This window comes from Callospermophilus lateralis, chromosome 6, assembly GCF_048772815.1.
Source record: "Callospermophilus lateralis isolate mCalLat2 chromosome 6, mCalLat2.hap1, whole genome shotgun sequence".
Taxonomy (NCBI): domain Eukaryota; kingdom Metazoa; phylum Chordata; class Mammalia; order Rodentia; family Sciuridae; genus Callospermophilus; species Callospermophilus lateralis.
In genome coordinates this window covers 10220974-10238278 of record NC_135310.1, presented here as the reverse complement: position 1 = coordinate 10238278, position 17305 = coordinate 10220974, and the positions used below count along the sequence as shown (strand labels likewise).

The 17305-nt window shown below is 51.0% G+C and overlaps 1 protein-coding gene across 1 annotated transcript in view; it reads left to right on the top strand.

The window, feature by feature from the left end:
- Positions 1–3068: 3068 nt before the first annotated feature.
- The window catches only part of Synj2 (synaptojanin 2), an 85354-nt gene continuing 71117 nt past the window's right edge, over positions 3069–17305 (top strand). Inside the window, exon 1 of the mRNA XM_076858085.2 lies at positions 3069–3195. Coding sequence (XP_076714200.2) covers positions 3069–3195 — 127 coding nt within the window. The remainder of the gene's footprint in view (positions 3196–17305) is intronic.

Genomic DNA, 17305 nt, shown 5'->3' with positions numbered 1-17305 from the left:
CCCTTTTGTGCAATTCCTTTCATTTCTTTAGAAGCTCTCAGGTCTTGGGCAACGTGGCAGCCATAACAAATACCATAGACCAGGTGCTCTGAACAGTGGCCCCTGCTCCCTCATGGTTCCGCAGGCTGGAAGCCCAAGGTCAAGATGGGGATTTGCCTTCTGGTTATGGCCCTCTCCTGGCTTCCAGACATCGCCTTCTGTCTGTGTCCTCATGTGGCCTTTCCTTGCAAGGGTGTGGCCATCGGCATGAGAGTGCAGTGGGGGTGGGGAGCCCTCCAGGGTCTCTTCTTCTTTTTGGTACTGGGGACTGAACCCAGGGGTGTTTACCCACTGAGCCACATCCCCAGCCCTTTTAAAAATATTTTATTTAGAAGACAGGGTCTGAGTTGCTTAGGGCCTGGCAACTCAGTTGCTGAGGCTGGCTTTGAACTCGTGATCCTCCTGCCTCAGCCTCCTGAGTTGCTGGGATTACAGATGTGTGCCACCAAGCAAGGCCAGGGTCTCTTTTTATAAGGTCAGTAAGCCTATCATTTCTATCATGTGGGACTCACTCTCAGATATCATCTATCTGACCCTAATTATCTCTCATAAGTCCCACCGCCAAGTAGCATCCTGTTGGGGGTTAAGGTTTCAACATACCAGTTTGGGTGGGAATGACACTAGCATTGAGTTCCTGACGTCCCTTCTATTTCTCTTTGCTTTGGTCATTTGCTGGACTCCCTGGCTCCCAGCCCACACCATGACTGAGTTCAACTTCCTGCTATGGCCTAGTCTGTGGCTGGTGGGGTTGGCTTTGCCTTCCTTCCCTCCCAACCCTCATCCTCCAGGCTCCCAATGCAGAAGGCCCACTTGTCCCCCCAGGTTGTACCCATGCTGAAGTGGCGAGCTGGCCTGTTCTCTGTGTCTCCAGTTGGTTACTTTCTCCATCGGCTATAGGTGCCATGTCCAGGTGGCCCAGAGTCTACAAGGCAGTGTGCGTGTAGGAAGGGTGCTTCCTCTGCCACCAGAGCTGCTGGCCCTGCCCCAGGCCAGAGAGCAGACACTTGAAACCCAGTAAGCTCTTGACTCATCTACCTTGAGAGACAAGGGACAGCGTTTTAACATTGCCAAAATCAAGGCGGAGCTTACCATCCGTGGTGTTCCACTGAAGTGTGTGTGTGTGCGCATTTCCTTCAGTGGTACATAAAACAGTGTCTCATCTTACAGTTGATGGCATCTTAGATTCTAGAAGCTATAAAGCTCAAGTACTGGTCTTGACTGTAGGAAAATTTCAAAAATATGTAAAGCATGCTACAGTGCAGAATGTTAGGTAGGAAAGAGGAGACAGAAAATAAACAGAACACTTGTTCCCTCCCCAAGACCTTACTGTCTAGTTAGTGAAATAAGACTAAGAGAAAATCAATACAAAAATAGGTGCCAACACATGAGCAAGTCAGCCCTGAGGTGTCCAATGATCCTCCGAGTGCACAAAACATTGTTATCTGGGATCAAGATCTCAGGAATATTTCCTGGAAGAAGTGAACTGTGGTTTAAAAGGGAAGGAAAAGTGGGCCAGTGGCTAAACTGCTTAATTTAATGGGCACATTGTTTTCATGAGGTAGTAAAATTTCATGAAAGGGAAAGAATTTGGACGGATTATGAGCATCATATCTGGGATTTCCATGCATCATGGCTGAAGGCTCAAGACAACCAAAAGTTCTGTGTTCAAGTTTACTTTATTCCCTGAATCTTGGTATGATGGGCTGTTCACTGAGCATTAAATATCTGGTTGTTTCCGGTCACAGCTGAAGTCTGCAAGGACACCTCCATGTCCTTCTTGGCACTAGGGGATCTGCCCCTTCTGGAACAGGTGGGGACAAACAGCTTTGGCCCACAGTCTTGTCCTCAGTGCAGAGAGGGGAACTGGCTTGTGCTGGGAGCCTGATGGGAACTCCGTGGTGGAGGCCTCTGGGGCCACGCACAATACCCCATGTGACCCCAAGGTGATTCCAAGTCAGCCTAGCGTCCCCTCTCCCTCCTCTGCAGACTCATCCTGACTCACAGACCTCGGGCCCAGAATCCAGTGGCAAGAGGGGCACTGACTCAGGTCACCCAGCTGCCACGCCACGTAGGCCACATCAGATGCATGCTAAATGAAATCTGTGGGAGGGGCGCGATTTCCATCTGAAGGGCGAGGTGGAGGATGCTCAGACAAGCAGTAGTGGGGCTGTGTTTGGGGTCACAGTACCAGTTCTCCCTCAGCCCACACTCTGATGATGCCTGGAGGTGGACCACACTGCCCTCACTCACAGAACAGTAAAAGGCAGCATCTAACTGTCCACTCTCCATGCTCCAGCCATTCATGCCCCAGGAATTCACTGTCCTCGTGGTCACCTATTAAAGGGGCCAGTTATCACTGCCCCCTCCTCGTCAGGGAGACTGAGGCAGAGTCTAAGTGGCCCATCCAGGTTAGCAGAAGCAGAGCACAGAAGGAGGCCCAGCGTCCCCGGGGCGCGGGTGGAGCGGGAGGGCCGCGGTGGTTTCCAGCTCCACAGGGCCCTCCAGGCCGGGGGCTGCCCATATAAGGCTGCAGCCGTCCAGCATGGGTAGGGGCTCGTTAAGGCCCCCAGCGGCTCAGCGTCCTCCTCCGCGGCGAGGAATGTGTGGAATCTCCTCCCTAGCTGCCGCCCACCACATGGAGGACCCTCCCTCCACCCACACCCGCCGGGATTAGCCCCCAGTCCCGGTGCCGGCGGAGCGCACTCCCCGCCCACCCGGGCCTCGGGCGCGTCCTCGCCGGCGCGCGCGCAGCTGCCTCGCCGCTGGGGGGAGCGCGGCGCCTTGGCGGAGCGGCCCGGGAGGCGGCGGCGCGCCCTCACCTGCCCCAGGCGCGGCTCAGCGGGGCGGCGGCGGCGGCGACAGACGAGGCCGCGAGGCCGCCCGGGAGGAGGCCGGGGAGGAGCCTGGCGGGGCGGGAGGGCGGCCCAAAGTGAAACTCCTGGAAGTTGCGGGAGCGCGAGGAGCCGTCGCGGGCTGCGCGCCCTCGGGCGGGACGGGCCCGGCTCCCGAGCACAGCGCACCCAGTGCCCATGGCCCTGAGCAAAGGGCTGCGGCTGCTGGCGCGGCTGGAGGCCACGGGCGAGAGCAGCGTGCTGCTGGAGGCGCGCGGCCGCGGAGACTGCCTGCTCTTCGAGGCCGGCACGGTGGCCACGCTGGGTGAGTGCCGCGCCCTCGCCCTGCCGCCCGCGGGCGGTGACGCCGGGAGGACGGGCGCCTGCCTGCGCCGGGACCTGGGGAGACCCGCGCCTCCCTGCCCCAAGGGGCCAGTCCTGGAAGGCGCGGGGACCGCCAGGACTGGGGATCGCGCGGAGGCGGGTGGCTTTTAGGGAGGAAGGGTCGCAGGGGATGGCCGCGAGCACCCCTGGCTGAGCATGGTGGCGCACGGCGGCACCCGGGGTCTCCGTCTGCGCGCCCCGAGGGCTCTGTTCTTGGAGAGGCGGCTCTGACTTTTTACGCTTGGCGCTGCTGGGTCAGAGCGCGATGCAGATTCACGACGGTCCCAGGGGACTGACTTAGGAGCCGGCAGTCCTGGCCCGGCGCTGGGCCTGGCGCTCTTTCTTGTGCACCTGTTGATGAAACCAGTGATTGCCTTTAGGTTTGTGTTGGCTTGGCTCCACTCCCAAAGGGGATGGGACCCAAGCTCCGAAACACAGACTCTGGGGAAACCACAGATGGCATCTTTGTCTTACGTTAATACTTGGTCGAGAGCGTCACTACTTTGGCATATAGGACTTTGGAAGCAAATATACTATCTGGTGAATTTACCTGTATGCTGGATGTTAGAAGATGCCAAGCCAGCATATTTCACCTTTGGGCTTAGAAACCTTTAAACTGGCATGGTGCTGAGGATTTGGAGACATAATCTCATTTAATTTTCACAATTTTACAAAACCATTGTTGTCATTCGCATATTACAGACAAGCAAATTGAGGCCTGAAGATGCTAAGACACTTGTTTGCTCAGGGTGACACAGTCCACCTGACTTGTGTCTGGCCATTCATGGCTTCCTGATTCCTGGTTTTGTGACCAGCACTCAGGAAGAAGGTTCTAGGTGGCACCAAAGCCAGTGACATCAGGTGGGGTTGTTGGGTTTGTCATCATAAACCCTGGAGAGAGATTTACAAGAGCAGGTGTCCAGCTGCAACATCTTCCGGTGTTCTTAGCTCACCAAGTGCAGAATCACTTGTTCACTTGTTCAGCGAATACAACTGCCACTCAAGCAGTGCTTCATAAAAGTCTCCAATTGTGTGTGTGTGTGTGTGTGTGTGTGTTTTATGGTGGTGCTGGGGATTGAACCCAGGGCCTCATGCATGTGCTCTCCCACGGAGGTACATCCCAGCCCTCTGGGCTTGTTTTTACATTTATATGCATCAACTCTAGTTAGGACACTGGACTGTGTGCATATATATGTGTGTGTGTTTCTCCGCAGCACCATTTCTTCTATTTCTGTTTCCTGGATCATTTAACATGTAATTATCTGGATTGCTTTCAGTCACTTGATTACTGAAACAGTGTCTCCAGTATTCTTTGCATCAAAGTGTGTAGCAAATCATGGATTAAATTATTATCAGATTATTTCATTTTGGGCTCTGTCCTGAAAAGTCCAAGTTTGGTCATTTGTTATGGCCTTGAAAGAAAAACCACAGAAATTTCCATTCCATTTTAGTTGTCTACTTCATACCACATTTATCAAAACTGAGAGATTAATTTCATGACACAAAACTACCATTTCATCAAAAAGATTAAAATATCCTTTGGTTGGATTACAGTGACATAAGGCAAGGTTCATACACATTTAAGGGTTCCTTTGAAGCCACTTGGAACAAAAAAATACTTTTTCTAAAGTGAAGGTTTTTAAATGATTAATGAAGGCGGCAGAGTGCGTATCTTCCAGGGGAAATGGGCTGTGGGCTGAGGTGCCTTTCCCTGGCATTGGGGATGCAGCGCCCTGGCTTTATAGTAGAGGTGGTGAAAGCAGTTGGCATGTCCTTAGCTCATGTGCAGTCCACACTTGTCTCTTAACCTATCATTTGTTTTTTGGTAGACCGCAGGCTAAATACCTGTGCTTTTAAAGATTGTTTTTTTTTTAATTAAATGAAATGAAACTATTTTTAAAAAGCAGCTGTACCTTTTGATGGTATTCCTTGTCCAGAGGCTTCTGAGGGAGCGTTCAGTGACTAGAAGTTGTTTCAAACTTTGAAGACACCCTAAGTGCACACATTGGATACATTGACGCTGACCTTGAAATTCCCATCTGTGCTCCGGGGCTGGCCAGCTGAGTTGCTGTGCTTTGCTGTCCTCAGTGAGGTGAAAGGCGCTCCCCCTGCCCCCAGGAAGGTTGCATCTCTCCTTTTGCAGGGACAGTGCACCTGTCCTTTCCCTGAGAGTATGGGGTGGGGACAGCTTCCTTTTCTCTTTGGCTGTGGTTTTTCTGTGATGGATGTCCCCAGTGAGTAACAGGAGCCTAGGACACTAGAGGTATGGGCTGTTGCCACGTGGGTCATGGTGTTCCTGGCTCCTGCGTGGCTCCAAAGCCTGCCCAGCTCTGTGTCAGGTGCACACTACTGCTTTTACAGGGATCAACAGGTGATGAGGTGGCTTGGCTCTCCCACCATGAGCACAGGTTGCCAGCACCTTCCTGCACATTGCACCCCAAGGATTCTAGTTTGAGGAACGTCTGTCACTGGAAGGGCTCAGCGGTTCCTTAGTGTTTTGGGTCTTCATTGGTGTTCACAGGAAAAGCTGATGATGCATGATTGGTTGGCAGTTGGACTTCTCCCTCTTACCTGCTCTAGCCTGTCCTCACCTGTTCCCACCTGTCCTCCTGTTCTTCCACTGAACTTTGCAGATGTTCTCCCTACAAGGCCACCTAACCTGCTAATGAAAAGGCGGTTTAAGGAATAGTTCCAAATTCATGTTTCCAGAAGAATTAAGCTGAGAATCTTTTAAATGGATCAGTGGGAGCAGGAATTCCAGAGACAGAAAAACTAAAGGTATGGGCACCAGTTTAAAAGGTTTTCACCAAGTGGATGTGGTAGTGCTCACATGTAATCTCAGCAACTTCAGAGGCTTAGGCAGGAGAATACTGAAATCAAGTCCAGCCCGAACAACCGAGTAAGACCCTGTCTCAAAATAAAAATGAAAAGGGCTGGGGATGGGGCTCAGTGTTAGAGTGCCCCTGGGTTCTATTCCCAGTACTGCCGACTTCTGTGTAGATGACAATCCAGCGTCCATTGGCCCCATCCAGAATCAGCATCCAGATGTTCTCTTGTTCACACATCCACACAAGAAGCACTGGTCTTTTGCGGCTGTCTCTTTTAGACTTTGGATGGACCAGATGGAGGGAAGCGTGCTGGTTGTTGATGGAGTTCACCTGCTTTCAGAGTGAGCGTCAATGCTCCAAAGTTCAGTGTTCTCCAAACAGCCAGCAGGTCCCCATGTTTACACGTGGGTTTATGCCTGTACCCTGCCTCTCTACCCCGCCCCCCGCCTTGTTACTGTTCAGTGTGGGCAGCAGGAGGGAGGATGGGGAAGGAGGCTTGGGAGACTTCATTAGTGCACGTCCCTGCCTTTCTTTGAGCAACTGTTCTTCCCAGCTGCCCACAGAGGCCACTGTCACGCTTGGCGGGAGAGGGTGAGGTGGCTGAAGAGCCCACCCAGAAGCCTTGGTCTGGACTGTTGCCTTGGTCACTTGCTTGGGCTTCATGGCTGGAATTATTTGGTCAGTGACTTGAAGCCTTGACTGGTTAAGAGCATTGGAGAGAACCTGATAGGTGGCCAATCTGGGAATGCTCCTGGACAGAGGTGGACGCACAGGTGGGGGGTGGGGGGCTGGGCTCCTGACATGGGCCGGTTGGCCTCAGAACTCCTGTGGCCCCTTTCCTGGCTGTAGGTCTTGTCAACACAATGATGTTCACAGAAATGCAGTTGATGTGTCCTCTCCTTGTGGTCTTTTTTTAACTTTGTCCTTTTGATTGTGACTTCAGATTTCAGATCTTGCCAGGCTCTTGTTTTGGCTGCTTGTCTCAAAAACTTTGTTTTTAACTTTTAATTATGAGAATGTTTACACATACACAAAAGTACAGTCAATCTCCATGGATCGATTGACACACACACGCACACACGCACACATGCACACTCTCTCTCTCTCTCTCTCTCTCTCTCTGTTGACAGTTACCCATATGGTGTCAGATTCCCTGTATTTTTTTAAAAAAACTTTATTCTATTTCTTCATTTGTATGTGGTGCTGAGGATCGAACCCAGGGCCTCACACGTGCTAGGCAAGTGATCTACTGCTGAGCTACAGCCCCAGCTGCTGTATTATTTTTTTAGTTGTAGATGGACACAGTTTCTTTGTTTTATTTTTATGTGGTGCTCAAGCAAGCGCTCAACCACTGAGCTACAATCTCAGCCCTTGTCCCTATATTTTTAATGAAAAAAAAAAATGAATCTCCTAAAATTTAGTTTTCTCAGTGCCGGGCAAGATTTTGATTTATTTGGACTGGCTCTTTTTTTTTTTTTTTTTTTTTAACTTGCATTTATATATGTAAGTTCAAATTTTATTTTATTGTAAATTGGCAAATTCTATTTATGGGGTTCAAAGTGATGTGGACATGTGTATGATGAAATTAAGCTGATTACCATATCCACCACCTCAATACCTGTTCTGTGTGAGACCATTTGAAATTAACTCTTAGTGATTTTGAACTATCCCAACAGGCTATCATTACCGTAGTCACCAGGGTACATAAGTTCACAGTTTACTTGATGGATGTCGTTGTGACCAACAGCAGAAATGGTGGTGTGAACGGATTCTGAGGTTCTGTACAAGATCCATGTTTCAAAGCACAGTGGTCACTGGGATGGAAGAGCCACAGGGTGGAAGAAGAGGGCACTCCGGAGGGCAGCAGTGGTGGGCACAAGAGGAGAAGGTCTGGGCTCTCCAGTGGCACCACCCCTAGCCCTTGCACAAGAGAGGACAGAGGAGCCCTGGCCACCTGACCTTTGTGCTTGTCCTTCGGGGCGACATCCTGCTACTCAGTACCCTGGAGTTTGCTATGCAAATGGCCCAACCTGCTTCCTTAGCCTGCTTCCTGCTTCAGGGGCAAAGGGCTCCTCCCAGGGGTGTCCACCCCAGGCCTGAAGGTTTGGGACCCTAGGGCGAGGGATAAGAACTGGACCCAGGCGAGATACAGCAGCATATGCCTGTCATCCCAGTGGCTTAGGAGATGGAGGCAGGAGGACACAAGTTCAAAGCCAGCCTCAGCAACATAGCAAGGTCCTAAGCAACTTAGCAAGATCCTGGCTCAGAATTTTTTAAAAAGTCAGGGACGGTACTGGGGATGAGGTTCAGTGGTTAAGTGCCTTTGGGTTCAATCCCCAGTGCAAACCCCCCCCCCCCCAAAAAAAAAAAAAAAGAACTAGAGCCAGGTGGTTGGGTGTCCAGCTGTGTGCACAAAGAGGGGTATGAAGCCCGTTGGGGAAGGCAGTGGAGGAGAAGGGGCCATGCTGGGATGGGGACCTGACTTCCGGTTCATCATGGGCGAGTGCTTCTCAAGGTAGGAGGGAGAATGTATTTTATTTAACAGTTTGTTAGCTTCATTGAAAACATGCAGGGTGCCAAGCACCACTGGTACTGTGCCCCAGACCCTGCAGATATTCTGTGGGCCTGCTCTGGGCACCTGCATGAGTCTGGGGCTCACTTCTGGAATAATCCTTGGGTGCTTAGTTTCTGTGGCCTTGCTGCTTGAGGACAGGAAGTAGTTTCTGTTTTCACTTGAATTGTCTTTCAGCCCCTGGACGCACTGACTTAGCACTTCCAGGCTGTGTGCCTGCTGGGAGGCAAAATCAGATCCAGCTGGGAGGACAGGAGTCTGCTCCTGACCAAGCTGAATGCTTGAAAAACCAAGTCCCCGAGCTGCTTGCCCTCCCTGCTCCTCAGGCCCTCGGACCCAGGGCTGAGTGGGGGCAGATGGGGTCCACCTCTAATAGGAAACAGCCCAGGTGAGGGCTGCCTGCCTTCAAGACCCCCTGGAGGGGGCTCTCCAGCACTTGCAAGTAAATGGGGGTCATTCTTTCTCAAGGAAAATTAGACAAGTGAATGAAAACCTTTCCAAGTGCGTGTCCTTGGTCCTGAGTTCCACCTGCAGAAACTCATCTCAGGAATAGTCACAGATCACAGCCCATCTCGCTCAAGGATGTTTATCTCTCGGTGTTTTGCATGTTTTACTGGTTAAATAAACTCTGGTTCAACTTGGCAGTAGCTCCTATTTGATTACCATACACCAGGTGCTGCTCCAGGTAGATTACACATACTGATTTATGTGATCCTTACGATGAGGCAGGGGCTAATGACCTCCATTTTACACTTGGAGAAACTGAGGCACAGAAAGACATGAGCATTTGCCAGAGCTTCCGCCTCTACTTTGTGGCAGAGTCATGATTTGAAGAAGGTCTGAAGGCACCAGTGAACAGTGTGTTCAGTAAATTCTCTTTCCTGAGCTGGGGCTGGGGCTCAGCGGCGGAGCACTCACCTAGCATGTGCGAGGCCCTGGGTTCGATCCTCAGCACCACATAAAGATAAATAAATAAAATAAAGGTATTGTATCTACAACTAAAAACTAAATGTTTTTTAAAAAATTCTCTTTCTTAGTGAAAACAATAAATACATTGGTGTGTGGAAAAGACTCACCCTGTTCCACAGTCTTGGGCTTCAGGTCTTTTTTTTTTTTTTTTTTTTTAGTTGTAGATGGACACAATATCTTTATTTATTTATTTTTATGTGCGCTAGGCAAGCGCTCTGCCACTGAGCTTCAACCCCAGCCCCTTCTCTTGGGTCTTGAACTCTGGTGCAGTCAGGGAAGACAGTCTTGCAGGTGACTGTGGTGCACCAGCGCGGTCCCTCCAGTTGTGGCAGGGTTTCGTCTGACACACGTCTTCATAGAGGAGGCTCTTACTTGGGGATCCCATCACCCACTTTCTGAGGGTGGGGTGTGCAGCTTTACCAAGGGCAGGCTCCATGTTTGAGAAGGAGCAGGCTTCAAGCCTGTGCTCCAAGAGGGAGATCTGGGTCCCCAAGTTGGTCTCATTCTTCCACGTGGATGTCCCAGCGCCTGGCACAGAGCCCCATGCGGCCTCAGGGTGCTGAAGTACGGGCCCCATTCCTCAGTGCAGAGGAAGAGGGCCCCAGGCCCCAGGGGAACATTCAGAACAGGAGGAGTGTCAGATAGGTGCAGTGTTGAGCTGGGTGGTCCCTGAGGGCTCCGGGGTTTTGAGATGGGAGAAGTCCCTAAGCGAGGTGCCAGACGCTGTAGGAGCAGACCTACCTGCCCCCGTTGGCTGTTCTGGGCAGGAATTGCTCTGCCAGGTGGGTGGACATGATTTGCACCGAGGTGGCGCTGAGCAGGTGCCAGCACCTCTCCAAAGGCCCGCCAAGGAAGGCTGTGCGCACCTGGCTGGTCCTGTGGGCCACAGCCATCTGCACTGTGGCATTAAGAGACTGGCAGGATGCCACTTGCTGGTAAAGCTTCCTGGTTCAGAAAATGCCTCAGAACTGGAGGATTCCTTTGATGAGTATCCGCCCTGGAGGGCAGCGTGTTCCCGGCGGGACCGATGACCCAGATTGCAAGAGCAGATTCTAAGTACACAAGTGGAAGTCTGAGCTTAATCTTAAGGCAGTTTGGGGGGATACGGGGCTCCTGGTGAGGTGTGAGATGTCATGGGAACTGGCACTTCGTTCTCTTCCTGGGTCTGTGCCCAGTCTGCCTGGCACCCCCAGGCTGATGGCCATCTGTCCTGCTTTCCTGGAATCCCTCCTGGTGTGAAGGCGAGCCTCTCCGCTTCTCCCTGGAGTCCCTGGAGTGCATCTGTGAAGCCACGCACATCCTGGGAACAGCGCCCCTTCCTTCCCCTCCGCCCTGGCCGTGGGCCCCCCGTGTGAAACTTTGGTCCCATGTGCTCTGCCTGCTTCAGCTCCACAGGCTGTCCCCTTGCTTCAGTGATGCCGAGGGCCTGGGGTGGGGTGGGGAGAGGGTGCCGATCCTGGTAATGCTGAGGTCCAGTGGAGGCCCGGGCTGGCAGCTGGAAGGTGAACCTGCAGTCCTGGTTTTTCCTGCCCAGCTGGCCTTTCGTGAACACAGAGGCAGGCAGTGGTGTTGTGACCACTTGGTGGAAGACTGGTGGAAGCGATCTTATTCAGAAGAAATAAACGCTTCCTTCCTGTCTTCGGAGCTGACCCTAGAATGCCCAGTGGATCGCACCCCCAAGCCCCTGTCTCCTCCTCCGCCTGTTGGCAGCTGACGGCAGGGAACAAAGGTGGCTGCTCCATCTGTAGGTGAAGCTGGGGACCCGTCTCTGGGCTGCTCTGCCATCCTGGCCCCAGCCTCTCTCCAGCCGGAGGGTCACCAACCTTTTCTTCCCTAGAGGAAGCCTGTGCCTGGCCAAAAGCAGATATTGGAGCTGTGGGTATTTTGAAGAGAGACTGCTGCCTGCTTCACCCTCTGGCCTACAAACATTTCCTACAGTGGTGACTGTTGTGACCACAGTGACCGGGTGAGGGACAGCCCAGCCTTCAGAGGTTTGACTTTGAATCCTTCTCTCCTCCTTGTCAATCAACAAGCACTGCTTGGAAAACTGACCATCTGTCTACACCAGCTGGAGGGCTGGTTAAAATGCAAGCCGTGCCTCAGTTGCTTGGGGTGCAGTTTGGGAGGCTGCAGTCCATACTTCTCGAAAGCCCCTGGGTGATGCTGTTCCATGGACCACATGTAGCTAAGGTTCATCAGCGGCTTGGGAGAGACCTGAACTCCTTATGCTGTCCCCCTTGGGAAAGACAACCAAGCCTTCCAGACCTTGGAATCTTTATCTGAAAATAAGTGAATTACAATTAATACTGCCTTTCCTGTTCTTGAGATTACATGTACCTTTTTTTTTTTTTTTTTTTTGGTAGTGCTGGGGTTGAACCCAGGGCCTCATGCATGTGAGGCAAGAGCCATACCACTGAGCCATATCCCCAGACCTCCAGCGTGTGTTTAAAAAGAGCTGGGTGTGATGGCGCATATCCGTAAGGTCAGGAGGCTGAGACAGGAGGATCACGATTTCAAAGTCAGCCTCAGCAACTTAGCAGGGCCCTAAGCAACTCAGTGAGACCCTGTCTCTAAATAAAATCTAAAAAGGGTTAGGGATGTGGCTGAGTGGTGAAGTGCCCCTGGGTTCAATCCCTATTACAGAGAGAGAGAGAGAGAGAGGAGAGAGAGAGAGAGAAAGAGAGAGAAGAGGAGGGGAGGGAAGGGGGGATGGGAGAGAGAAGTGAGAGAGGGGGAGGGAGGGGGGAGGGGGACTTAATCACCAAGTATATGCACATCACTACTTCACTCACCTACAAGTTTAAACTACCCAGAAATTTAGGAGAAGTTTAGAAGTGATGTGGCAAGGTTCCTTATAAGAAAGTCAGAGCTCAGCCTTGAAATCTCGTGCTCTGTGATTTCCTTGATCTCTACTTATGGATCAATGAAAATACGTGAGATTCTCTCAGATTCTGCCAGGTCCCTATCACTTACAAAAACTTACAAAAAGCAATGGCACTTTGAGCTTAAATAGAACACCAAGTAAAGTGTTCACTAGTGTATTATAAACTGTGCTAACTTCAGGCAGTTTATTAAGAGCCCAAGTTTCATTATTGTACAGCATGTTTTAAAAAAATAACTGGAGGGCTGGGGTTGTATGCAAGCCGTGCCTCAGTTGCTTGGGGTGGAGTTTGGGGGGCTGCAGTCCATACTTCTTGAAAGCCCCTGGGTAGAGCACTTGCCTAGCATGTGCAAGGCACTGGATTCGATTCTGAGCACCACATATAAATAAGTGAAAAAAATAAAGATCCACCTAAAAAAATAAAATAACTGGGCTGCTGTTTGGCTAGGGAGGGGGCAGTTTGTGTACCTGGGAATGTGTGATCTTTTTTCCGTCTGTTGTAACTTGGCCTCACCAGAAGTCTTGCCAATGGCTGACAAAGTGTTGGACACTTTAAGAGAGGAGGGTCTCTGCGGTTCCTGCTACAGGACTCAGTGGAACCCAGTGGCATGCTGCTGGCAGAGATGAGCTGCTTGCAGCAGGATATGTGCTCTGGGCGCAGGACAGTGACGTTGCTCTCAGTGTCAGGGTGTGGATAAAGAAAGGAATATTAGAAAGTCAGGGCTGGGGTGACTGGCTGCCACTGGGCCCAGCCAGGCCCTTGTAAGGGTCCATGGGGCAGGGGCGGCTAGCCTGTGCCTCTCCTGTCCCTGGGACCACCAGGAGGGCAGGGGACCAGGTCTCAATCACATCTGGGTGGTAATTGGGGGCCAGGGTGGAGGTGTAAGAAAGAATTCCATGTTGGAATGCGTCTCCGGCCAGCAGAATCTTACGTTTCAGAGGGCCACCTGCTTCCTCCAGACTGACCATGGAAACAGTCCCTTTGAATGAGGACTGAAAGACTTTGATTCTATAAGTTGATTTTTAACCCTGAAGCAATAGAACCTTTTTTTTCCTTCTATTTTAGTTTTGCTGTTTACTGACAGGTAAGAAGTATGATTTTGAATAGGTTGTTAAAAAGGCACTGGGTTCGATTCTGGGGGTACCCCAGAGTCTCTGTGGTAACACAGAAGTCTTGGCTCCTATAAGGTCCCCTGGGGTCCAGGACAGGGGCTCCTCCTCCCTCTCCCTGCCCACTTTTCCAAGCTGCCAGTTTGTGTCCAGATCTGCCCTCGGGCCCCTTTCCTAACTCACCGAGGCTCCCTGCTGGCTGCAGGCTGCCCTGGGGAGACCCTGGTAAAAGCTCCCTGACTTGTGTGGTGGAGATGAGATTTCCGATTGTGGGGTTTTTTGTTTTGTTTTGTTTTGTTTTTGTGGCATGCTGGGGATGGAACCCAGGCCTTGAGCATGCTAGACAAGTAGAAAAAACTTAAAAGACCTTTGTCTTGTCAGCTTAAGGATAAAAAAAACCACATTGAACCAAAAGAGTCATTGTTCTAATTTCACGAATGTCTGGAATCTTACAGAATGCAATGACTATTCTCCACCTAATTTTTTTTTAAACAATATTACTTTCCATTGGATATAAAATATAATTAATGATTTTAAGTGGTGTTGACGATCTGTAGCAGTGCCTCACACAGGTGAGGCAAGTGCTTTTAAATTGAGATACACATGCAGCCCATTCAAGAAACTGTGTCCCCAACCCTGTGATGAACTATTTTGTCCACTATGGAGGTGTGTTTGTAGCTTATCCCTAAAACATGGGATCAGGATCATAAGACCAGATATATGAAATGGGGAAACAGAACGAAATTCTGTGTGCATACAAAGTCTCCTGGCCTTCTGGGCTTGTCTTGCTAGCACCTTCCCTTGTAGGTTTCTGGTTCACTTGACTGTCAGGAAAATTTGGTTACTGAGAGCGTATTGGAATGTTACCTTCTAAGACAAATAAGTTCAGAAGCAAGACTTGATGGGGTCCCATGGCAAAGGTCCTTTGGGGGACCCCCCAGCCGCGGGCCTCCTAGAGGGCCGCCATCTTGGCTCCTGTCTTCCCCCTCCTGTGCCCTGGAAGGCTTTGGGTGTGGATGATAAGAGAGCTGTGTCTGGGATTAATTTGGTGTCGTCCAGATGGACTCAGGGCAAGTAGGTGATATCGGGGTGGAGAATGTTGGTGACCCCAGGGCTATGATAAGCTGGATGGTGGTTCATTAGTCACAGTGAGTTCATAAATGGGCTGCTTTTCAGTGTCACCAAATCAGTGACCTTCCCATACACCAGCATTCACCAGTTAGAGGGCGCTGCGGGGGGAAATGTCCCACTCTCCACAGTTTCTGGGAGTAAATGAAATATGTGAGGCTGAGAAGAAGAAGGGTATGCAACTTGACGGACGCTAGGATCCATGGACACCATGTTCTTGGGGTAGGACCACCAGCACTGTGAAGAGGCCCGTTCCATTTCATCCATAGACACAGGTCCCTGAGTAAAATCCAGCCGAGTTCCAGCAGAGGGCTTATGTTAAGTGTAACAGGCTGGTTTTAAAGTGTGTCTGGAACTCCTGCACCTGAAAATTCTGACCCTGCCCTCCCATTTGGGTTCTTGGAAACCCCACCCAGCAGATGCATGACCTGAGTCGTACTGGTTCTTTTCTGTTCTTAAACCCCAGCATCTCCAGCCACTCTGCAGCCACCTCCAGAGCCCAGCCTCTCCCTGTGTGGTGCAGCTGCCTCCTGACTAGCCCGCTGGCTGCTGGTGAGGCCTGCACACCCTGCCCACTCCGCCCTGCTCTTTCTTCTCCTTTTCTAGGGCTTCCCCCCCGCCTCAGAATCCTAACTTGTTCTTGCTGTTCCACCTGCCCCCAGAGCCCTTCCCCAGGGTCTGCCTGGCTGCCTCCTCTGCATCCAGGGCTCAGCCTGGTGACTTCAGCTGGACCTTCCTGAGCACGGTAGCTGTGCTGGCCGGTGGTCTGTTCCATTGCCTGCTTTCCTTTCTTTGTAATGAAATACCGTGTGTGTGTGTGTGTGTGTGTGTGTGTGTGTGTGTTCTGTTACCCACCACAGCCACAGCGGTGCAAGGGCACTGGATTGTGTCCCCCAGACTTGTGTGAATGGAGTACTTGAGTTTATTTAAAAGTCTAGCTGGGAGCAATGGCACAGCTATAATCCCAGCAACTCGAGAGGCCGAGGCAGGAGCATTGCAAATTTGAAGCCTCAGCAACTTAATGAAACCCTGTCTCGAAAGGAAGGAAGCAGGGGAGGGAGAGAGGCAGGGAAAGAAGGAAGAAAGGAAGAGGAAGAGAAAGAGAGGAAGGAAGGAGGGAAGGGAGGAAGGAAGGAAGGAAGGAAGGAGGAAAGAAAGGGAATGGTGCTGGGGTCGTAGCTCAGTGGCCCGCCCTGGGTTCGGTCCAGGAGGGGCTGGGGTTTGCTGAGGGGCCTTGCCCAGTGGACAGTGTGGTGCCTGACTTGCTTTATCCAGGTGAACACTCAGAACGCCCAGCCCTGCTTGGCAGGTCCCTGAGCAAAGGAGGAGGCCGGCAGGACGGGCCACTGCTCCGCATCCAGGGAGTGTGGTCTTCACAGCGGTTCAGGCCAGGGACAGCGCAGTGGCCGTCAGTCTAGTAGCCCCTCAGGTCAGGTTCCTTATGAAAGCTCTGTGTACATAGATCTCAGGGCTCACAAACATGTCCCGTTATAAAGATCACCCCTGAGGCCCAAGCCTCATTTCCCTTTGAGGTTCTGATTCACTTATGGATGTTTTCTGTCCAGAGGCAGTTTGTCAATTAGGTGGGGTTTTTTTTTTTTTTTTTTTTTAACCATAAGAAGTGTTGAGGGGCTGGGGTTGTGGCTCAGCAGTGTGCTTGCCTAGAACGTGTGAGGTGCTGGGTTCGATCCTCAGCACCACATAAAATAAATAAATAAAATGAAGATATTGTGTCTACCTAAAAAACTAAAAAAAAAATAAATATTAAAAAGAATTTTAAAAAGAAGTATTGAGTGGCAACTGTTGCCATCCTACCTTTATGGGGTTCCCAGGTGTCCTAGTTCTTTTGTTTGTTTGTTTCTATAACAAAATACGCGAGGCAGAGTACTTTATAAAGAAGAAGTTCATTTAGCTCATGGTTCTGGAGGTCCGAGAGCCTGGCATGGCCCCTGGTGAAAGCCTCGTAGTGGACAGAATCACATGGTAGGAGCACAGGGGAGAGGGGGGGGGTCAAGGGAGGGAGCCGAGACCTGGGAAGAGCCAGGCTCCACCTTGGGAAGAAAAGAAGAAGAGCTAGAGCCCTTCCTTCTATCATACATTAAAATAAATTCCAGAGATAATGAAGAATTAAATGTAAAAAAACCCCAACTTTCAAAATATTAGAAGACAGTATCTTACAGGTTTATGGTGTGGAAGGACTTTCTAAGGAAAGCATCAAACTCAGCAGCCATCAAGGCAAGAAAAAGTACAGATTTCAGACTTTGTTTTTTTAAATGGGCATCAAACCCAGGGCACTCTGCCACTGAGCTACACCCCGAGCTCTTTTTTATTTTGAGATAGTGTCTTGCTAGGTTGCTGGGGCTGGCCTCCAACTTGCTGTCCTCCTGCTTCAGCCTCCCAACTCTTGGATTACATGCATGCATCACCACACCCAGCTTAAGAAATCTTTTTTATTGAGCTATAAAATGCAATAGAAAATGGGCACTCTGAGTGCACAGTCCATGAATTTTCACCAAGTAAGCCCACCCACGTATCCAGAGGGGGAGTCTGGAGATGGAGTGTC